We start from the raw sequence: 24390 nt of genomic DNA, 5'->3' as shown, positions 1-24390 counted from the left end.
CAAACTGTATTAGTAGTCTGAAATAATCTTTCCAATAAGAAACTTACAATGAATTTGAGCTATTAATTGTTAAATAAAGGCAGTGGTGGGATTCAAAAAATTTTTTTACTATTGGTTCTGTGGGCGTGGTATGGCTTGGTGGGTGTGGCTTGGTGGGTGTGGCAGGGGAAGGATACTGCAAAATCTCCATTCCTACCTCCCTCCAGGGGGAAGGTTACTGCAAAATCCCATTCCGTCCCCACCCTAGTAACCGGCTCTCCAGCTCCGTTCTCCTGTGCAGGGCAACTAAAGAAGACCCGGCAGATCAACTGGGACTCGGGAGGCAGAGAATAGATGGGGGCAGGGCCAATCAGAGGTGGTATTTGCCGGTTCTCTGAACTACTCAAAATTTCTGCTATCAGTTCTCCAGAACTGGTCAGAACCTGCTGAATATCACCTCTGAACAAAGGGTATTAACACATTGTAATTAATCACATATTTCAGGGTTTAATTTAACGATGAGAAAAATCTGCCTGCCTTGGAAACCGATATTTTGATTTCCCTATTTGCACCATGAATGTTGAATCAAAGTTCTATTAAAAATTAGGTTGTTTTGTGACTTTTTTCTTTCTTTTGAGATTGGTTTCTTGTTTATTGCCCAAACTGTACTGTTTTCAAGTTCACTTTGTGTCTTGCCTTTCTTCATACGTGTCTTTTTCTTTTGTTCCTTTGTTTCATGCCAGTGAGTACCTTTGGGGTTACCCCAGCAGTTGGAGGCCTCTCATCTGGGACAGTAGGGGAAGCCTCGACAGCCCTGAGTTCAGCAGCCCAGGTAGCTTTGCAGTCTCTCTCTCATGCAATGGCCTCAGCCGAGCAGCAGCTCCAGGTGCTTCAAGAGAAACAGCAGCAGCTTTTGAAGCTTCAGCAACAGGTTGGAGGCCATCTCTTTCATGATGTCTCTAAACTTCAAAAGCTGAGAGAATGGTTCCCTTAATTGCAGAAAATCTCTCTTATTTGTGAGAGAGAGAGAAAGGGAAAAAGAAATCAGGCATAACTATCAAAAGTACATCTTTAGAAATAGGTTAGAATGTAACAAACATTCTGATCTTGAAAATGCACATGGGTTTTTTATTGGTGCAGAAAAACCTTTCTTATATATGTTATGGTTCCATTTAAAAAAAAACAACACTTATTTTGGATTATGAAAAAAATGTGAAAATACGGAAAATGTAGTTGGATTTCTTTCAACAGAAATAAATATGTTGCTGTTTGATTAAGAGCCTTAAAAACAGAAACTTCTTTTCATTGCACTCAGGAAAAGATACAGAGTTACATTTTATTCCTTCTAAAGTGTGTGATTAGCTGCAGTCCATCTTAACCATTCTAATCTGTGCTTGTCAAGCTCAAAACTCAAGAGATCTTCCGTTAGCAAATTTCAGTCTTAACATCTTTAGAAAATCCTTTGCATCTGAAGCAACCTGGATGAAGCATTTAAATTTACATTAATTTTATGATATCTGTCTTGACTTAGATCATATGGTGCAATGACATGCTTTTGTATATAACAGATTTTTATGAGTAATGCACATTCCTACACCGAGTAGTCCATTAAAATGGAACTTCCCTGAATATGCAAAAAAAATTAAAAACCTTTTTTAATATGAAAGAACCATCACAATCAGGGGCACATAATATAAGAATTTCAGGTTGTATTCATAGTGGAAGGATATACATCTGTTGTCCCATTGAACATAATGGGTTCCTAGATGTTTACAAATGTGTGAACTAAGGACTTTGATTAAATTTAGATTTAAGTTTTCAGTCTCATGCATTCTTAGATATAATATTCTATTAAATACCAAATATATTTAAGTCAATTGGGCTGCACTGGACAACTTTAGCTTGCATGGTTTATGCAACAGGTTATCTCTCTAAGAGACGAGTTCAGTGAAAAAAAAATTCGGTGAGTTTTGAAGTGTTCTACTTTCATTTCTTGCACTGTTATTCACTTTTTTGTGCTCCTTTTTGCATTCCTTTGGTAAAAAACCTTTGGTGTGTGAAATGAAAGCTGAAGCTATTTGCTTTTTTGTTTGTTTTGTTCATGCTGCTTATTGCTAATGCTTTTAATTGCTACTGCCTTCATGGGCAGCACCAGCCGACAGTACATATGCTGCTTTTATTTCCCCTGCAGAAAGCAAAGCTGGAAGCCAAACTACATCAGACAACAGCAGCAGCTGCTGCAGCAGCATCAGCAGTTGGTCCTGTTCACAACTCTGTGCCTTCCAACTCAGTAGCAGCCCCAGGGTTCTTCATTCATCCGTCGGATGTCATCCCACCCACTCCTAAAACAACCCCCCTGTTCATGACTCCGCCTCTTACACCACCTAATGAGGCAGTTTCTGCTGTTATCAATGCAGAGCTTGCACAGCTTTTTCCGGGTTCAGTCATTGATCCTCCTCCAGTTAACCTTTCTGTACACAACAAAAATGCACACAAGTCCAAAACGGTAACTAAAGAAAAAGAAAAAAGAAAAAAAGCTTTCATAAAATTCCAATCTAAAGATCATTAATGACAGGAACTATTTTGACTGCTTGGTAGTTTGCCTTTTATCTAAGTGTTGAGAGTATATTTTGACAGGGAGTTTTGTTAAAACCTCTTATACAATAGTCCCAAATTTATTAAACCTACATTCCATATAAGGAAGCTAGTGCAAATAGCTTGTTAATGCTTTGGACTTTTCCATTGGTATGCTTAAAAACTAATCCGTATACAATATGAGTGATCAGTTTTTCAACCTTGAGTTTTCAGTCTGCTCTTTTTTACTTTTGCATGTGCAGTAGCAAGTGACTTATGCCAAATACAGTGTATTTATATATTGATCAGGTTTTCTTTTTCCTTTCAGAATCCACTTGGAACTGGCCTTGCTCTTGCAATATCTCATGCTTCACATTTTCTTCAGCCACCTCCTCATCAATCTATCATTATAGAGCGAATGCATTCAGGTAAAATAGTAGTTTGTAGGTTAATTCTTTCTAAGTTAATTTGCTTTGAATAGCTAATATAATAACTAGATTCCAAAGCCGGTACAGTGGTATCTTGGTACTCGACTGCTCCAAAACTGACGCATTTTGACATGAAAACTTTATCCCTGATACTCATCATTTGTTTGGTACTGGATGTGGTGCAAAAGGAAGGGTGGGGATAGCTGTAGAGGGCTGACAGGAAGTCAGCCATGCTGGGAAGGTCACTGACAAGGGACAGATAGGAAGTCCTTCTCAGCCAAAACAAAGAGTCATGTGGTAAGTCACATGGTTTGTTTAGTACTCATCCTCCCGGAACCAATTAAGGACAGGTACTGAGGTACCACTGTATAGGTATGACCAAAGCCCAAAAGATTATTTTGATATTCTTATAGTTGGTGTTTTATAATGAATTGATTTTTCTATTTCCCTCAATTTCAGAAGCTTGCTATGTAGCCTAGAAGCTGCTGAAAAATCCATAGAGTTGTATAATAAATCATATGTTTCTATGATTTATTATACAACTCTATGGGTTAGAATTATACAGAAACTCTATGTTTCCATAGGTGCAAGTCAGTATTTTTTTGTTTTGTTTTAGCTGAAAAGATTTGCACATTAAATGTAGATGTTATGTTAAAATGTGAAAAGAGTATTGTGTGAACCCCCACCATTTTGAAATAATTGTTAAATAACTTAGTAATTCTTCAAATAAGAGGAAGAGGGATTGGGAGTGTAGTTAATGTTTACCTTACATTTAAAAACATAATTCATGATTCAGGTTCATAGAGATGACTTTGACATCTCTCTGGCTACAGTTTGAACTAAACCAAAAGACACAGGCATGTGGGTAGAAAAAAACTATTGATGTCTCAGCCATAAATTCCAGAATAATCTGTACTGTGCCAGCAGTAACTAAACTGTAAATATTTCCTTGTTAAAATTAAATATTTTTGACAACATGGGTTCTGTTTGTTAAGTTGTGGGCTATGGCTGCCCTTCTAGCAAAGGCAGACTGAGTTCATTGTATTGGCATTTCATCAAAACTATTTCTGTTCAAAGGTGCAAGGAGATTTGTGACATTAGACTTTGGCAGACCCATCTTATTGACAGATGTGTTGATTCCAACTTGTGGGGATTTGGCTTCCTTATCAATTGATATTTGGACACTCGGTGAAGAAGTTGATGGAAGAAGGCTAGTTGTTGCTACAGATATTAGCACCCATTCTCTTATTCTGCATGATTTAATACCACCACCAGTTTGCCGATTCATGAAGGTAAAAATTCTTTCAATAAAAATAAGATATTCTAATGAATATATATTTCAATATGGTAAATGTTATTCATAATAGGTAATGCTCAGTTTTACAATATATTTCCTATTTTCAAAGAATCAAGTGACATGGAAAGGCTGCATGTCTTCTGTTTCAGATTACGGTCATTGGTCGCTACGGAAGTACAAATGCTAGAGCCAAAATTCCTTTAGGATTTTACTATGGACATACTTACATCTTGCCTTTAGAGAGCGAGCTGAAGATTATGCACGATCCTTTGCGAGGTGAAGTTGAATCTGCAAACCAGCCAGAAATTGATCAACATTTAGCTATGATGATTGCACTGCAGGAAGATATACAGTGCAGGTAAAATGCATTGTTGTTTCTGTTGTGTTGTTTTGTTGATGTTGATGTGTTAGTGAGATAATGCAAGTTGTTGAATGTTAGCAAAATGTTAGCCCTGTTTAAAATACTGTTATTTAACTGTATAAGTATAAATATTCTTATGTCCTGGGATCTTTTTCAATAATTTATGTATAATTAAGACATTTTTTCCTTATTCCACTTACAGGTATAATTTAGCTTGCCATAGACTTGAAACACTTTTACAAAGCATTGACCTCCCACCACTGAACAGTGCTAACAATGCTCAGTATTTTTTACGCAAGCCAGATAAGGCAGTGGAGGAAGACAGCCGAGTATTTTCTGCTTATCAGGATTGCATTCAGCTACAGCTTCAATTGAATTTGGCTCATCATGCTGTACAAAGGCTCAGAGTAGCTCTAGGAGCAAGCAGGAAGATTCTGAAAGAACAGAGTGATCCTAAAGAACTAATTCAGATGTCCTCCACGGAACAGTTGCGCACAATTATCCGATATCTGTTGGATACTTTACTTAGTTTACTCCATTCTTCCAATGGTTGGTAACTCAATTATTTTTATTAATAAAATAGCAAGCTTGCTATTTTATTATCAATACTGAAAATATATGTGTTAGTGTCAGTGGAGATTTTGAAGCCTTGTAGAATGTTTCAGATTAAATGAATGAGACAAAGGTTAAGAGAGTAAGACTATAAAAAGTGTCAAATTAAGGTTAATCTGAAAACTTCAGCAACTGTGTCTCTTAATTTTATAAATTTACAGTAGCTGAAGAATTGTTTTACCTGAGGAATTCAGATTTCCTGTCCACTATCTTGAATATCCACAAAATGTACATCTCAAGAGTACCCTTGCTCTGGTCAGCCTAGTTATTCTTAGTGTTTTGATCCCTCCTCCCTGCCTAAATCCTTGATCTACCACAAAATATAGAAATAAAATAGGTATCACAGACAGTTGTACTAAAATGAGAATGAAATAAATGGAAGAGATCCAAGGGAGATAACTAAGTATTATTATTCATTCTTTGGGTTGCAGTAAGGCTTAGCTAGTGATTACAAAGATAGGATAATGTTGGGTCACTTCTTTCTTCGCAACTAACATACACTGTATATGTTAACAAATATTCCACAGCTGTAATTCTTTATACAGGTAATCTTTGACTTATGACCGCAATTGAAACCAAAAGTCTCATTGCAAAGCAAGACAGTCAAGTGAATTTTTTGTCCCATTTTACAATCTTTCTTGTCACAGTTGCTAAGTGAATCACTGCAGTTGTTAAGTTAATACCTACGGTTGTTAAATGGCTTCTCCATTAACTTTGCTTGAGAAGGTCGCAAAGAGTGATCCATGACCTTAGAACACTGCAGCTGTCATAAATATATGTCAGTTGCCAATTTCCAAATCTTGGTCATTTGAAAAAAGATCATAAGTCCTTTTTTTCAGTGCCTTCAATTTCAGTCACTGAACAAATGGTTGTCAATCAAGGGCTACCTGTCAAGTTAGGCCATGAAAATTTATGATAATGGTCATTTCATAGAGGATAGGTTTGTAAAGTACTCGAAACAAAAATAATATATGTATTAAGAACTTATCTATTGCAAGAAATTATTTCAAGCTGCCATCATTTTTAATAACATCTTGATATTTAGAATACCTTCCAGATTATGATATATAAATATGTGGGATTTGATGGTGTAGCATTTTTAACTGGGAAATGTCCTAAATTATATTCACAGTCAGGGTTCTTGTTTTCTCTTGATATGTCAGTCAAGAGACTTCCAGATAATTTGCAGTAGTGCAGAATTAATTAAAATATAAAATTTAAGTTTAAAGGACCACATAAAAATAAAAAACAATAAGCATATTTCATTTCATGTGAATGTGTCATTCAGTTTCATTTCTACCAACACACGTCAGCCCAAATATTTTCTGGTGATACCTAAACTGCCTTTATTTAGGAACTGTGAAGAAATCTGTAGTGAGCAGTGGTGGGATTCAAAATTTTTTACTACCGGTTCTGTGGGCGTGGCTTGTTTGGTGGCCATGGCTTGGTGGTCATGTGACTGGGTGGGCATGGCCAACTTGGCAAGGTGGCACAGCACTTTGCTGCGAGTAACGTTGAGTTGTCCATGCCCACTCAATCACATGACTGATGCTGTAGAGACAGGGTGATTTCCTACGTACCTTCCCCCCCGCCCTTGGGCTGACAAAAAAAAAAAAGCCCAACTAAACAGCGCAATTGCCTGCCAAGTCTCCTTCTCTGCCTGTTTCTTCTGTATGGCCGAGGAGGAGGAGAGCAGCCGGCCAGTTGGGGAAAGCTTCTTGCGCTGCGAAAGAGGCAGCTGGAGGCGACTCCTTTTCGGTCTCCTGCCACCTCTTTCGGCCCAAGAAGCCTCCCTCAACCAGCCAGATGTTCTCCTTCTCTGCCTGTTTGTTCTGTATGGCCGAGGAGGAGGAAAGCAGCCGGCCAGTTGGGGGAGACTTCTTGCTCTACGAAAGAGGTGGCTGGAGACTGAAAAAGAGTAGCCTCCAACCGCCCCTTTTTCAGTGCAAGAAGTCTCTTCCAGCTGCCCCTTTTTCGGCGTGAGAACCCTCTAGCTGCCGCTCCGCTTCTCCAATGGGCAGGCACATGTGCTTTTTTCAGTGGGGCTGGAGAACACGTAGCAGTTGCAGGCGTCTTGCAGCGAAAATTATTGATCTCCGGCTTCGCTCCGCTTCTCCAATGGTCCAGTGCTGCCCTGTTCTATGTGCCAGCTGCTCAGACTTGCCGGGCCCGGCACAAGAAGCCTCCCCGGGGCTGGACTCCAGCCACACCAAAAAAAGCACGCAGCAACAGCAGCAGGCATCTTGCAATAAGGGGAGTGAGAAGCCCCAGGACATCTGCCCACCCACCTGCTGGCTAACTGGGCCGGGCCGGACTGGAAGAGGCGGGTCCTCCAGGAAAAGGAAGAAAGTGCTCTGGGAGGGTGGGCAGGCGGGCGAATGTCCTGGGGCTGCTGCACATGCATACTGCATGTGTAGCGGCTGCTCAAGCAGTGTGCATGTGCAGCAGCTGTGGGACATCTGCCCAAACTGCGCCGTGGCCTCCGCATGGCAGGGAAAGCTAGGAAAGTGACCAGGGCAAGTGAGCGACTGGGTGACCGGGTCAGGGGCATGGCCAGCCAGGCGACCCACACCAAATCACTGCTACCAGTTCGCCTGAACTGGTGCAAACAGGTTGAATACTATCTCTGGTAGTGAGTCTTAATGAGTTGAGGGAGGTCTAGTCTACAGGGATAAGAAAGGCTGTGTGTGTGTGTCTGTGTGTGTGATGAGGGGGAGCTTTACCGTATATCTTGATGTGTAAAACCAGCTTCTGTATTTTTTAGAGAAGTATCCATGTGTTCTGTTTTTTTAGTGATTCTCCTTTTCATACAAATAGAAGATGAAAGGTTTCTAAATCTTCTAAATTAAATGACTGATGGCATTTTAAATTTTTTATTATATTGTAAATCACTCAAAGTTGCTGTATTATGAGATGGGCAGCATAGAAATTCAATTAATTAATTAATTCAATAGGAACCTGTGAGACTACTAGCAATATAGTCACTGTTGAGATAACATCTTAAACAAACTTGTGTAATCTGTATTCACTTCTAGAATCACGATCAACTAAGCATAGAATTTTTTTTTTTGTTTGCAATCTAATATACTTCATTTCTTTTTCTAAGGGCACTCTGTTCCTGTGGTTTTACAAAGTACATTTAATGCTCAAGCCTGTGAAGAATTATTCAAGCACTTGTGTATTAGTGGGACTCCCAAAATACGTTTGCACACAGGTCTTTTACTGGTTCAGCTATGTGGAGGTGAAAGATGGTGGGGACAATTTCTCTCAAATGTCCTGCAAGAATTGTATAATTCAGAGCAGCTTCTTATTTTTCCACAAGACAGGTACTTTTCACATTACTTTTAATATATCATCAAGCAGCATCCAGTCTATTTATTATTAAAATATAGAAAGATAAGCAAGAGGGGGAAAGCCTTATAATAATTGTAACAATTTGCAGTTGTAATAAATGAAGACAATCATAATTACGTCTGTCTGTAAGTTGTTGAAATGTATTCATTTTATAATAGGGATCTGCATATTGATATACTGTACATAGTCGGTCATGTACCTGCAAAAAAATCTCTCATCTGTATATTTAATGCTATCAGTATGATTTAGTTCTTTATGCCCAAAGAACAAAAGGGAAATAAATGTTTTATTTCCTAGGATCAGCTTTTTTTCCCTCTCTCTTGTGAAGTATTGCTACTCATTTAATTAGCCAGGAATATTTTCAAATGACTTACTTTTTATATTTAGGGTCTTCATGTTGCTTTCTTGCATTGGTCAAAGATCACTCAGCAACACTGGTGTCTTAGAAAGTTTGTTGAATCTCTTGGATAATCTCTTGTCTCCTCTTCAGCCTCAAATACCGATCCACAGATGCTCAGAAGGTACCAAACATTTCTAAAATAATATTAGATTTTTATAAAAGGTCAGCCCAACACTGTTAGTGTAACTGCTTTTTGCAGGATTGTAAATTACAATTCAAATCACAATTAACTGGAAACAGACAATTAACAGAAAACCTTAACTCTTGGCTACCATCTATTGGTTATACATATGGAACATTAATTTGACTGAATCTAATTTCAAAGCATTCATTTTAGGTATTCAGATTTATTCCTAAGTAGTTGAACAAATAATTTCTTCCCATGGTTATCAAAATTTGAGCACTCTTTTTTTCTGTTTTTCTGTGTAAGGAGAAGAGAAACAGATATGTAAAATATTTTGAGATTCTGGAAAAAATCTGTTAGTATATTTTGTCTTAACAATTACCTAAATAAATTCTCTTATTTTGAAGGCGTTCTGGACATTCCTATGATTAGCTGGGTTGTAATGTTGGTATCTAGACTCTTAGACTATGTGGCAACAGTAGAAGATGAAGCAGCTACATCTAAGAAGCCTTTGAGTGGAAAAGAGAGAGAAAGATTCTTGACAGGTTAGTATATACTACTTAAGATGATAAAACCTATTAATGAGCATACAGTCTCTGAAAAGGGCAGTCCTGTTTGCATAGAATAGTACACTGCAATTTTGGATCAATCTTATTGTAAATAGCTATGAATTTTTGAGTGCATCTTTGTCAGGTGTGAAAGATCAGGCCCACATGTGAAGGTCCAATTAAACTGATTTATCGTTAATCATGCCTTTGCACAGGAATCTTCTCATCTAACGATTAGCACCTGCTTGGGGTTACATAATGGAATTCAAGGGAGGGGGGTTGGACTTACTTTGCTTGTAACTATGTAGGGATTTTAGGCTGATCCCTCTTTTTACACCGCACCCCCAGGTTCTGCCACTCCTTTTACAATGTTCTTACTCCACCCAATCATTGTAATTGCTAAACTAACCATTAATTGAAAGCTTAGAATATTACTGGAATTGAAGATCCTGCACTCTTATTCCAAAATAAAATAATCTTAATTTTACATTTTGAGAGAACCAGTATCACAATCTCAGACACTGAATTAAGCATTTCTACTGATTAGCTGTCTATTAGTTCAGTACTTGCCAAAAATAGGGGGATTTATGTGGTCTGGGCATCCTCGCTCCCCAGTTTAGGAGCACTGTCATTGTGTTGGAAAATTATTTATTTATTTAACAGCTTTCCAGGGTGCCATTTGTTCAGCGCCATGGTAACTTTAAACAATTGTTGAACAAATGTCAATTAAATGAATACCTATAATAACCAACACTGCATTGCCCTCAGAAACCAATTGGTAACCAGTTCAGCTAACACAGCAAGGGCTTCATGTGGACATAGTGAGGCTTGCCTGTCACTGCTTGGGCTGCCACATTCTGAATCTATCTTTTTTCTTTTCAAGGACAGCCCATGTAGAAAGCATTATCATATTCCAACCACAAAGTAACCAAGGCTTGACTGTGACAAAAGCCTATCAATCCAGGAATGAGCATAACTGGTGCAGCATGACTGGTGTTTCTAAATAGGCTACAAAGTGAAAATCAGAATGTCAAACACTTGCAAGTGTAAACATTGTAAAGAATAGTTTTTAGTCACACCCTTCTAATCAATTCTTTGGTATTTGCAAATAAAGTTAACTTGTTTCATAATATTCCCAGTGTTAACAGCTAGACAGAAGTAGGCATAAAGTTTGGTGGGACTTGTCTGTTCACAGAATAACTGACAAGATACATGGCCAGTCAAAAAGCACTGAGTTACTGTAACACAGCCTGAGGATTATTTTCACCAGCTGCTATCTACACAGGTTGCTCTTTACCATTGTGGCTTATCTTTACTATTTTTTTCCTTGACCTCATTTCTAGTATCTCCCCATTTACAAAGAAAGCCCTGAGCAACAACCACCTACTTTCATTTTCTCAGATTATCTATAGATCTGTGTCATATTTTGAATTATGCCTATAAGAATATTATAGTCCAGCTTCATTTCTGTCCATCTATCAATTTAGCAACTGTTCATCTGTTTAAAAGTTGCTTTAAAAATTCAGACATGTCAGGAAATCTGTGTGCCAAGGGACATATCTGTAGGCATATTAATGCCCAATGGCATAATAATAAAGATGATGGATTTTTGGATTAAGCCATTAGGAAAAACATAGGGATGGGCAGTACTTGATGTCCAGAACTGAAAAAGTGATAACAAAATAGCAATAAGTGTATACACATGTTTGTTTAAAGAAAAGTACCAGTATTTCTTTTCCTGGGGTAAAACAGTAACTATGCAATCCAAGTAAAATACACATTTGAGTTAAGGATCTACCAGTACCCATGTATTATACCCATGACCAGTCCTTTTCTTTTATTCTTATTTATTTATTTGTTTGTTTGTTTATTTATTTGCTTCAGATCTGAAGTAATTCACATCCCTAAAAATACTGCTTAAACACATTACACTGATGATTAGCCTAAAGTTGATGGGAAAATACTTCATTATTCAGGATAGAAATCCCTCCCACTTGAATAATTAAGTATCATCATAAGGGCTTTTTGCTCACTTGTGTTTGCTTATAATTTTGTATTATAGAAAACAATTGATGACATTTATCTACCTATTGGAATTGTTAGCCTGCTTTTCATTAAAATGAATTCAAGAGTGGAGTGTGATAAAATTGGTGGTAATCATGCAGAGTTACAAAAGCAACAACCATAAAACAGCGTGAGCCACACATTAAATAACACAGCAGCCCAGGTTTAAGTTGAAGTCTGGGTTAGTAGGCTTTTAGTTGACATAAATGCTAGCTACTGTTTTCTCCCTCTCCCATACACGTTTCAAAAAATTCTGGAATTGTATCTTCTGCTTTGTAGTAATAGATCTATAGTCCTCAGATATCGGGATAGTTTTCCAATGGTTTGATTAAGAGATACAACCTTTTAGTTCAACTTAATTTCAAAATATACAGTAATTGAATAGTTTCTTTGTTAAAAAAAAATTGGGATCTTAATTGTTACAAAGAAAATGTTCTACGGTCCACTCAGTTTCAGGCTGATTGAAGGTTTTACAGCCAGTGCCAATCAAGCCGTTCTGTTCAGTTGTCTGTGAGATGCCGTGAAGTACAGGTTGTCCTCGACTTAACAACCAGAATTGAGCCCAACATTTCTGTTGCTAAGTGAATCTGTTGTTAAGTGAATTTTCCCCCATTTTACGACCTTTCTTGCCACAGTTGTTAAGTGAATCACTGCAGTTGTTAATTTAGCACCACAGTTGTTAAGTGAATCTGGCTTTCCCATTGACTTTGCTTGTCAGAAGGTCACAAGAAGGTGATCACTTGATCCCGGGACATTGCAACAGTCATAAATATGCACTAGTTGCCAAGCATTTGAGTTTTAATCATATAACCATGGACATGTTGCAGAGGTCATAAGTGCGAAAAAGGTCATAAGTCACTTTTTTCAAAGTCGTCGTCACTTTGAACGCTCACTAATTGAAGTTGAGGACTACCTGTACGCAACAAAACAGTTCACACTGGCTCTGAAAATACTGGTGAAATGTCAGGATAATATAAGATGAGGCCAAGGCCATTCAGCCTGAAAGCTCATCCCTGGTTGATATACACACATTTATTGCATAGGACTTCCTTTCTCATCTGATTTTCTTGTGCAGCATTTAATGTCTTTTCTGCCTTCCTTTTAAAATATACTTATTTGTTTGTTTGATCATTCAATTAACATTTCATTTCAAAAAAAAGCCCTGTTTTAAAGGATGCAAGCTAACTGTTTCTAAATACCGTCTCTGGTCCTTTCAATAAAGCTAAATCAATTATTTTCCTAGCATCCATAACAATAATTCAATCAATGTTTATATCCTTTAACAAACTAACAAAATACTTTTTTTTTCTTTTTTCCAAAATACGTGTACTGATTTTTGTGTGTATATGTGGTCTGTGTGTAAAACATTAACTACCAAATTTGAAATATCATTTTGTTTTGCTTTTCAGGCAATCAGTGGAGTTTCATTAACAATAATTTACATACACAGAGCCTCAATAGATCTTCAAAAGGCAACAGTAGCTTAGATAGGTTATATTCCAGAAAGATCAGGAAACAGCTTGTTCATCACAAACAGGTAACTTCTATCTCATATTAATGATTTTCTTTCTTTTTCTAAATTACAGGAGGATTTATGCTTTTGAGATACAATTCATGTTTTATATTCAGAGCAACATTTTATAAGTTAGGTAGCATATAGCTGGGATGCACTGAAACAAGTTAAAGGAAATTCCAGTTGCCTGACTTTCCCACAGCAACCATGAACCTAACTGAAAGTGTGACTGATACTGACAATATAATAATTGCAGACAAGGGATCTAAGGAAATCCTATGCGTGCCCTGCAGGGTGGAATAAAAGATTTTCACCATCTTGGTAGAAGAAGAGTTCACATAAGTTTGAAACTTTGAAGTAATGTGAGAAACCACTGTTCTATTTAACTTGCTCATTATACAACATTTGAAAAACTTGACAGTGAGGACAAACACTTGGCAAATATCTGCTCCTATATATAGTGTTTGAAGCCTCACCAGTTTCTGCAACCTTAAATCTGTTACTGAAACTGGCTTTGTAATTCAAGTCTGTTGGCAGCCTGTTAAAGTTTTATAAATATAAAAACTAAAATTTAAAAAACTTTAACTTGACCATCCTATGAAAATGCATATCTATTTTGCATCTTATTATATACATTTTTATACACTGTTAATATTTTCTTTTAGCAACTTAACTTATTAAAAGCAAAACAGAAGGCTTTGGTGGAACAGATGGAAAAAGAAAAAATACAAAGCAACAAAGGATCATCCTATAAACTTTTAGTAGAACAGGCAAAACTAAAGCAGGCCACGTCAAAGGTATGATGTTCTGCAATTATATTTATTGTCTTGTGCAGAAAAATATTTTTCTGCAAATTCAAATATGTTTTGGGTTCATTGTTTCCACAAATGATTTCATTGTGCCTCTTAAGGCCTAACCTGTTGATTCAGTTACCTGCTATATCTCTAGTTTTAGAACTAGTCAATTCTAACATAGGTACCTGTTCATATGTACATATATTTTATGTAAGTTGTTTTCTGAGTAATGCTGTGGGTTATTCACATCAAGATAGTTCCTTGTTATAAAAATTAAGATTACATTAGAATATTTCAACAATTCTCCAACTGTGCCCTTTTTTGAGTCATCATAAAAGGTGCATGGACAATATCCAAATAATTATGCTACTAATTAACTAAGGCCAAAGGAAGTTGGATTTGTCTTTTTAAAACAACTCCCCTTTCACTATCCATTCTCTTATTATGTGATGTAGGTTGCTCTTCAAGTAAAAGGGTGTTTTAATTAAGCACTTTTTGGTCCACAGAATTGTCTGAAATAGTCTTGGCTATCAGTTTCAGTTATTTCTTTTAAGAATATTTGTTTATTTATTAAATTTATATGACACCCATCTCACAGTTAGAGGCAAGTTGTACAAAGTATTGAGAAATCTTCACTTGAAGACCAATAATCATTCGTATGATTCAATTTTCATATCATCTAACCTAGAAACCATTGTATGTTAAGACATCAGGTTTATCTAGTGTCTTATCCAAAGGGTTCAGTGTGATAATAGTTGAGTAATAGTTTATGTAATCAGTTAATTTGTTTCTTACAAGAATTATAAATTTGAAAACAATGTTATTCGTGCTGTGATTTAGGAAAGAATCTTATGTATGTATGTTAAATAGACATTTATTTATTTGGATTTATTGTGTAATATTGTAATCTAAGGCTTACATAAGATAAGAGAACTCAATGTTTTCTCATTTCTTTTTGATTGAAATACTGTGTTATTGATACTAGTGATTTATGTGGTTGTTTTTTCTTTCTTTCTTTGTGAAATTATCTACTACTATGATTCAGTGAATAGTTGAATAATGGCAAATGTGTTTGTGTTTATGATTTCTGTAGCATTTTAAGGATTTGATACGCTTACGACGGACTGCAGAGTGGCCCCGTTCTACATTAGACACTGAAGTATCAACTGCAAAAGAAACTCCAGAAATTGAGCCCCTTCCATTTACATTGGCACATGAGCGCTGTATCTCAGTAGTGCAGAAACTGGCCCTCTTCCTATTGTCAATGGATTTTACTTGTCATGCAGATTTGCTGTTATTTGTATGCAAGGTATGGATTATGCAATGCAGTTAATAGAAATAAATCTGATCAAAACTTGAAAACTTGCATTTCAGTACACTAGGTTGGATCAGTAGTTCTCCCAAAAATTTTTCCCAATAATTATTTGTCATCCAAAATTATGATGACTTCAACCCCTTGAGGGAAAATAATAAAATAAAATTATTTGAGATGATAATTTTAAAAGATCCACTGTTGTTCTGATCCCAAGGAGTTTCGTTCTGGTAGGATAACATTTCAATAAAAATGTTTCAACAAGAGAAGAAAACTAGTTGTTGAACTTTAAATATAATTCCATCAATACGATGTACCTTTTCCTAGCTGTTGTTTATATAAAATCATCTATATTTTTTCTCAATGTATGTGTGCTGAAACAAAAGCTATGTATTGTATCAAATAACAGTTTTGCTTTACACAAACCTTTAATTTATGCTAACCAGAGCACCTAAATTTTGCTTCTTTTCCCCTCTTGACTAAAGATGTAGCCTGTGAAAAATATTGCCAATGTGCCTGATAACTGGCCAAAATCTGAACCATGATAGCAGAGGGAGTGGTGGGAAATAAACCAACATTTTGTTGGGAATTTTTGAAAGTGGTGTTCGGTTAGATAGAAACACTGTTGGTTGAAGCACAATAACTTTCAATTTCCAAGATGAAATTAAAAATAAAGACATTAGAAATGGGGAGGGGCACTCTTTATATGAGAAGACCTTCCCCAAGTTGCAGATGGAAGGCATCAAACTAAAGTTACATATACTCTCAAACCAGAAAGATTATCTTATTTCTTCTTTTGATCAATATCAATACTTCTGATATTATTCTAAATTCCTTTACCATTAGTTATAAATACATGTGTAAATTACAATTACTAAATATTCAAATCTAAATTTTGTAGAAGTGTTGTGTTCTCCATAGATATGAAACAAGTTGCAGCAAAGAGAATTTTGTCTACCTGTTTTTATTTCAGGTTCTTGCTAGAATTGCAAATGCAACAAGGCCTACAATTCATTTATGTGAGATTGTGAATGAAGCTCAGTTAGAAAGGCTACTACTGCTCCTGGTTGGGACAGACTTTAACAGAGGTGATATCTCTTGGGGAGGAGCATGGGCTCAATATTCTCTGACATGTATGCTGCAAGATATTCTAGCAGGTTTGTTAAAAATTATTTTTTATCTATGGAAAATGCTTTGGTTACCTGCAGTGGGGAACAGTGAAGTAATTAGCCTTGAACCACATCAGAGACAATAAAATAAAGGTTAAATACAGGAATTAATTCCAGGATAAAATAAATAAAAACATGAAACAAAAATATGCATGTGGTAAATATAGAAAAATATTTCACCTGTTTATGATATCCCAATTTGTTTAGTATATAACAAGTTCTTAGCTGAACTGCCTTCTCTATACATCATTTTATAATATGTGATGGAAGCACCCATGTTTGGTCTTGGAATCTAGTATGTCAAATGCTGCTCTTCATAATAGGCCCTTCATAAGAATTGCATCAAATTCATTGGCAGGTACTTTTTATATTGGAAAATGGTTTTGTTCTTAGCCAGTCAAATTAAAGATGTATTTTTTCCCAATATTTCCATGTTTCCTTGGGTACTGATATCTGGGACTCTGAAAATTTCCTTTGCCTGGGAGGCAGTTGAGAGTGGAAAACCCATATTATGAAACAAGTTTGGTAATTCAGCTTATGCAGGGGATAGGCTAAGCCATATGTTCCACTAAACATATTTTGGGTAGTCTATCAGGGCCTATCCTCTGCCAATAGGTTAAAAACTCTAATTATTGAGTGAAAACTTATGGAGTGAAAACTTGCTTCTGCTCGACTGCTGAAGTTAACATGTTCTTGTCAATTCCCACTATGCTACTTTAAAAAATGGAACTGAACTCATTCCAGTGAGGAAGCTTTTGTATGGCCCCACAATTCCACACCATACCTCAGCATTGGGACTATTTTTTGCTCTAAATATTTTCAGGGGGGGAGGCAAGGTACCTGGCTAATTATATTTAGATTATATAATCTTTTGGTACATGTCTCAGCCTCCACCAAGCTTCTTTTAAAATTGATAGCCATCTTTGACTGTTCCAGTAACTCTTCCCTATACCATTTAGGAGAACTGTTAGCTCCAATAGCTGCTGAAGCCATGGAGGAGGCTGCAGTAGGAGAGGAGGCAGGAACTTCAACTGTAGATTCAGATGACGCTCTTCAGCAGTCTGCAGCTCAGTTAGTGGAAACTATTGATGAGCCTTTAGCGCATGACATTACAGGTAAATCAATATAACTTGCATAATGGCTTTGAATTGTTAAAACTGTTCTTTTTTTGCTTTGGCAATTCTGCTAAACATTCTTGGATTTCAGTAATTGTTGAAAAGTATACAGCTCTGCTGGTGTCAAGTAATATTAAGCAACTTTAGTACTCAACAACTAAAAAGCCACACACAAAATAGGCCAAAGCACACATTCTGCTAGAGAGAAGTTCCCTGAGGATGGGCTCCATCTCAAGTCTGAAAGCTCGGAAAAATAAGGTCCTGCAACATTATTCTGGGACATGTATATTTGCCTTCCGAGCTTCTTGTTTTCATCTATAGACTATGCAAAAGAGATAATCAACTAGCCCAAAAGAGAAAACGTCAGCACCTCTCCACCAGTAATCATCACTCAGATCAGCATAGATTAACTGTGTCAAAGTTATCTTCAGACCAACATCAAGTAAGCAGTACTTCAATCAGGAAACTGCCAAGGAGCCATCAGTAAACAGCCCAGCCAAATAATCTCTTAAGACCATCCCCACCCACAGAGATAGGCAAGACACCAGAATATAAACTGACAGCAAACTTCAGTCCCTTCTAGCACAGATGAAGTTACCTAGTTAGGTAATGGAATGTTTGCAAGAAAACAAGCAAGCTCAGAGAGCACCAAGGGCTTCTCGTTGCAACCCTGAGCTACAAATATTCTCCTTTATTGATATTTGCCTTCATTCATGAAAACTTGATGCAGTCCATAGCAGATGCAAGTCTCTAGATAAGGTGTGTCCAACTTGCAATCCATAGGCTGTATGTTGCCCTGTCTAGCTAAGCAATAAAAAAAAAAAATAAAAAAATAGGAGTTTGGTCGGGGGGGGGGGGGGGGGGGAGGAAAAACAGCCACCGGCTACGGCGGTGGGGGCAATCCCACAAGATAATAACATTTTTTTAAAAAAACTAAAGCTTGTTATTTGTAGATATTAACTATGTTATATATTTTATGTGCAGTCCAAGACAATTCCCCTTCATTCAGTGCCGCCCAGGCAAGCCAAAAAAGGCTGGACAAGCATGCTTTAGAGTATAATGTAGCCTCATTTTGCTTTTCTCCCCCACATTTTTGTGCGTAATAGAAATTCAGAGCTCACATTCCAAGACTTAAAAGAGTAGATAGACAAAGAATTTCTATTTTCTGTTGCAAACTGTTGCAAACCTAGGTAATGTTCCAAACTAGGTAATATAACCACAAACGGGCCCAAGATTTTTGGTAGCTGAGCAACGTTTCATGATCCTAGTTCTCCCAGTTGCACTTGTTAAGTGGAGCACCAGGAAAATGGTCCAGGCTTCCTGAGCCTGTTATGGAAAAGAGAGGGCCAGGCTCCTTGACTGTACCTGAGAGGCCTAGACCCTCACTCCATCCCCACTGGGGAGAGCAATCCCTCTCCACACTAGAGCAGGGGTCTCCAACCTTGGCAACTTTAAGCCTGGAGGACTTCAACTCCCAGAATTCCCCAGCCAGCTTTGCTGGCTGGGGAATTCTGGGAGTTGAAGTCCTCCAGGCTTAAAGTTGCCAAGGTTGGAGACCCCTGCACTAGAGAAATAGATGTCAAATCTGGCAAATATACTAGCAAATGCCATTTCACTCCCCCCCCTCCCCAAACCGAAGCCCAGGAGGCCTGGATCCTCTCTCTGCAGAATCCCACATTCATATAACCATGATTTACAATGTTTTTGCCGGAAATCTGCATTTGCGTTTGGTTTCCGTCAAACAAAAATGCCAATTGCAAACAATGAATTCAGTTAATGACCTCAGCATTTGCTTACTGACCATGGATTCACTTAATGGCTTCTGGAAAAAATGTAAGATTGGGTCGTCACATGATGGCCCTCTTAATAACAGGCACAGCTGACATCATTCCGGGCTCAATTATGGGTGGAAGACAAGGACTGCCTGTATTTTGTTTGTAAGCTTCTGTCTTTATTGTTGTAAGCTGCTCAGAACCCTGACAATGGCATGGTCTGTAAATTCAGTAAATTAATAAACTATTTTAATCACCCAAAGGTACTCCACCTTTGTCATCTTTGGAAAAAGACAAAGACATTGATCTTGAGTTATTACAAGACCTGATGGAAGTTGACATTGATCCACTAGATATTGATTTGGAGAAAGATCCTCTGGCAGCAAAAGTCTTCAAGGTATGGAACATAATGCATTTTTAAAATAGCTGCAAAACACCTGTGACACCACCTTAGCTCTTTTCCAATTGTGTGTTTCTGATATTATCATGATAGAGTCCTGTACAATACACAGGTATCAATACCATTTTCAATATAAACCTCTTAGGTTTATTTTGTGATTATTTTGTATATATAGGTTATATTTTCATTCTAACAAATATTCATAAAAGTAACGAATATGAAGAACATAGTTAAAGTGTAAGTGGTATTTCTAGACATTCTGTAAAGTCCTAATTTTAAAATGCATCATTTTAACCATTTTTATTATTTTTGTATGTGAAGAAATGGAAGAGGGGAAATACCTACAAATATAAAAAAATTAAAAAATGATGGAGGAAGAAAAACATATTGTATTACTTATAACAAAAATCAGGTGTTTTAAACACATCATTATAACTTGAACACATGAAGTAATATTATAATACTGATCAGTATTATAACAATTCATAACCAGAAAGTAGGTACATATTAGTGATCTGAGATTGTAAATCTGAACCACAGATCCGATTCTAGAAATGTCACACTACAGAGGCCACTTAAGCATTTAATTACAGTTGGATATGTGAGTATAGATTCTTTAGATTCTTTTCATTAATGTGTCACAGCATATGATTAAAATAAACTGGAAGGAGGGACCTTCAGAGGGCTTAATGATCATAATAGGAAACATGTCTGTGCTAGATTTGATTTTGAGCATAATAGTAATAGATCTATTATACACCATTGTAATTTTTGAATTTGAATTATTTGATACTCTATAATTCATTTGTTTCCATTCTGGATCATGTAAAGCAATCTTCTTCGAAGATAATTTGGATTTCAGCTCCTTTCAATGTGGCCATTTAACATGTGATTGGAGTGATAGTCCAAAATAATAGTCCAAAATAATGAGCTGGGGAAAAATGCTGTAAATATTAGCTGGGCAATTCCCTTTATTCTGTCAAAATTATAGTTCAGTCAAAGAACGTATTGATCTGAAAGCTGCCAGTATAGTTGGCAGTTTATATGGTAAAAATAAAAGACAATCTAGTTGACAGTCGCGGAAAAAAAGTTTTTATTTTCAGGAATTTCAGACCAATGAATGCTTTTTTTTGTTTTATAAAGCCTATAAGCAGCACCTGGTATGATTATTGGGGTGCTGATTATGGAACATACAATTACAATCCTTATATTGGGGGTGTTGGAATTTCTGTGGCAAAACCCCCAGTTACAACTGAGAAGAATGGATCACAGATTGTGAGTGTATCAGTCTCTCAAGGTAAGCATATCTGCTAGTTTACTTTGCAATCCAATTTGAGAAAATTCTGCATTTGTGGTAAAAAAAAATACATGTTCTCTGTTGGCATATTTCAGTTATGCAAACTATGCTTAAAAGTCTATTATACAGATAGTAATTAAGGTACTGATCCAGTATCCTGTTAGACAAGAGGTGTACATGTGAGCATAGACAGATTATAAAAACAATGTTGCATTTTTAAAAGTCTATTAAAGTTAAGAACTGGATATTTTTCTGTCTTGGAACCATGTCTTGCTACTTAGAGCAAAGATCTTTCTGGCTTGATGTATTTAACTCTTTGCTCACGTTTGCACATATTTATAATTAGCTCCTATATTAATTCATTTTAAAAGTATTTCCAAATGTATGAATCAGTCAAAACTGATTTATATAAGAGTAAACAAATATTTAATAATGTACTAAGGCTTAATACAATATTTACTATTAAAATATGTAGAATTTTACCTGTTTGATGTAATTTACAAATGCATTTTATGATTCTTTCCAAAGCTTTAGATGCACGTTTAGAGGTTGGATTGGAACATCAAGCAGAACTGATGCTGAAAATGATGTCTACTCTGGAAGCAGATTCCATTTTGCAGGCCCTGACCAATACATCTCCTACATGTAATTTTGCACAGTTAAACCTCAGCATCTCTGAATGTTATGGTAATCTTTCTCTTGCTATTGTAGATAGTCTGGAACTTGTAGCTGAATAGTGGTTGTATTATGTCAATTATACCTAACAGCAACATATCAACTTCCCAGTGTATACTTAGTTTTACATACCCTATTAATTTCTTAGTTCATGATAAATATATATGAGAAGGCTTTTTGCAGTGTATTGTAGCTCCCTATTAAGGAAACCTATTTCTCTTTTTAGGATGTTCTTAAGATGTTATTTCAACAAGTGTCAATTTGTCTAGCTAATATTTATCAACTTGGTGGTTATTTACAGTATACATCAATAAGCATGTAGACATAAACAATGAAGCATTGATTAATATAGGTGATTTCTAGAACTTAGGATATGCAAAGAATTTAATTCAATTTCCTAGCAATATGTTTGCCAGATTAATTACAGTTTGAACTTAAGTTATTGTATCATCAATCTGTTTTTTCAAGTTATTTAATTCAGTTTGAATTCTAGGAAACATCATGATATTTTGGAAGAATAACACATTCAGTGATAAACACTGTGTGATTCTCTTTTGTAATTAAAAATGTCTTGGCTTTTTTTTTTTTTTTGCTAGTAACTCAGTCTCCTGGTGGAACAGATGATTCTTTGCTGCGTGGGTTGCACACTTCAAATCAAAACAATCAGTTTATTATCCAGTTGTCCTCCATTCCAGTGTTAAGTGCATGCTTCAATAAACTATTTTCCATGCTACAAGTCCATCATGTTCAGGTACATGATTGTTCCTATTGTAATTTGTAGAAAATTCATATATTATGTAGGCATTTAGAATCAAGAAATGTACAGTTGCTCAGCACTATATTTTATTGAGTTGATGCCTAGCCTGCTGTTGTTTGTGTTTTCAGGTTGATGTTCCTAATAAAAGTACTTGACAGTGTGCCACATTACTTTAATAAATGTAATGTAAATGTAATTGAAAATAAATTGATGTCTGTATTTCTAGAATAGACAGACATACAGATAATCATTAATGATGTACTTTTACAAATTAAATAGTATATTCTAATGCTAATCCTTATAGGAAAGCACTTGTTAACAACAAAATATTAATAACAATTTTAATTAAAAAGTTTATCACCATTTAAAAATATAGGTATGCATGTGGGGATTAAGACTCACATGTTATACTAAAACATAATACAATACATTTTTGATGTAGGATATACACTGGTGCACTAGTGCTTTAAACTGTAGTTTCTCATAACATTTATCTAACATCCAGTTACAATATATTTAAACTGGAATTTACAGTATTACATTTTTATAATATCATCTTCTGGATTCTGAGATTGTTTTCATTAGTTTATACAATTACATTGTTAAAGTAAGTATATTCCTAAATTCAAGTAAGCAGTGGAACCTTGGGGGAGGAAAACAAATTATAATGCTACAATAAAACAAACACAAATATTTAAAACAACAACAACAACAACAACAAACAGAATGTTACGATGATGCTTTGACAAACTGATTATAATCTGCTTTTAGTAACCATGCAAATTACAATATGACAAACATAATGCATGCAGTCTGCAACAGTAGTTTGTTAACCAAAGTAAAAAATTGATGTTTGAAATCTTAATTTCAAGTTATCAGTTACATGTTATCATGTTTTAAGTATGCCTTTTAAATAACATTTGCTAATAATTGTTCTCTAGCTTGAGTCCCTACTACAGTTATGGCTCACATTAAGCCTGAATTCTGGAACTTCTGGAACTAAAGACAACTGTACTGACATTTTCTTATACAATGCCAACCGGACACCTGTCATTCCTTTAAATCAAGGTGAGCTGCATCACTATGCACTGCTACATTGACCTAAATCAGTAGTTTTAAAAATATTGGACTTCTGCTGTATTCAGTATATTGTACTACAGGTAGCCCTTAACTTACAACAGTTCATTTGGTGACCTTTTGAAGTTACAGTGGCACTGGAAAAAAGTGACTTATGATCATTTTTCACACAAACGCTGCAACATCCCCATGGTCATATGATCAAAATTCAGATATATGACAACTGACTTACAGTTATGATGGTTGCAGTGTCCCGGGGTCATGAGATCACCTTTTGCCACCTTCTGATAAGCAAAGCCAATGGGCAAGTGAGATTCACTTAACAACTTGACTTATTAGCTGCAGTGATTCACTTAACAAATGGGGCAAAATTAATTTAACTAATGTCTCACTTATGAACAGAAATTTTGGGTTCAATTGTGGTCATAGACTATATATTCAGATTGGATTTTTTGTTACATTATATGGTAAATTGAAGAACTATCTCCAGTTCAAATTAACTATCAAAAAGAAAAAGATAGGAGATCGACACTTTGAGTCCTTTATACATCAAGCTCCTTTATATTTGAAAACCAATTCCTGAATTCACTTTTTCTTTCTACCAGAAAACTTTCTGGAATACATTTTTCCCACATTAAAGTATGTTAAAAACAAATTAAGCTTTCAACTGGAGTTAATTCTAACACTGTTTTAGGTGATCTCCATATTAGGTAGACAGCCAAAAGTCACTCTGACAGTAAAATGGGCAATACATAAAATCGATAGATA

At 36.1% G+C, this 24390-nt stretch overlaps 1 protein-coding gene across 10 annotated transcripts in view; it reads left to right on the top strand.

Moving 5' to 3' along the window:
- The window catches only part of BIRC6 (baculoviral IAP repeat containing 6), a 148850-nt gene that overhangs the window by 39548 nt on the left and 84912 nt on the right, over positions 1 to 24390 (top strand). For 3 of the 10 annotated variants that reach the window (XM_087966324.1, XM_087966319.1, XM_087966314.1), the window contains exons 24-42: positions 723 to 910; positions 2171 to 2485; positions 2882 to 2981; positions 4059 to 4273; positions 4428 to 4636; positions 4842 to 5188; positions 8358 to 8577; positions 8993 to 9126; positions 9537 to 9674; positions 13151 to 13278; positions 13920 to 14051; positions 15142 to 15357; positions 16334 to 16517; positions 17489 to 17644; positions 19680 to 19813; positions 20960 to 21113; positions 21642 to 21800; positions 22385 to 22539; positions 23487 to 23613. In XM_087966324.1, the coding sequence (XP_087822450.1) occupies positions 723 to 910; positions 2171 to 2485; positions 2882 to 2981; positions 4059 to 4273; positions 4428 to 4636; positions 4842 to 5188; positions 8358 to 8577; positions 8993 to 9126; positions 9537 to 9674; positions 13151 to 13278; positions 13920 to 14051; positions 15142 to 15357; positions 16334 to 16517; positions 17489 to 17644; positions 19680 to 19813; positions 20960 to 21113; positions 21642 to 21800; positions 22385 to 22539; positions 23487 to 23613 (3411 nt within the window). The remainder of the gene's footprint in view (positions 1 to 722; positions 911 to 2170; positions 2486 to 2881; positions 2982 to 4058; positions 4274 to 4427; positions 4637 to 4841; positions 5189 to 8357; positions 8578 to 8992; positions 9127 to 9536; positions 9675 to 13150; positions 13279 to 13919; positions 14052 to 15141; positions 15358 to 16333; positions 16518 to 17488; positions 17645 to 19679; positions 19814 to 20959; positions 21114 to 21641; positions 21801 to 22384; positions 22540 to 23486; positions 23614 to 24390) is intronic. The other 7 variants (XM_087966334.1, XM_087966335.1, XM_087966331.1 and 4 more) reach the window with 4 other exon arrangements.

The sequence above is a fragment of the Notechis scutatus genome, chromosome 1 (genome assembly GCF_049901735.1).
Source record: "Notechis scutatus isolate UNSWTSFEM ecotype Mainland chromosome 1, rNotScu1.2, whole genome shotgun sequence".
Lineage (NCBI taxonomy): Eukaryota > Metazoa > Chordata > Lepidosauria > Squamata > Elapidae > Notechis > Notechis scutatus.
This window is presented reverse-complemented; position numbering and strand designations above follow the sequence as displayed.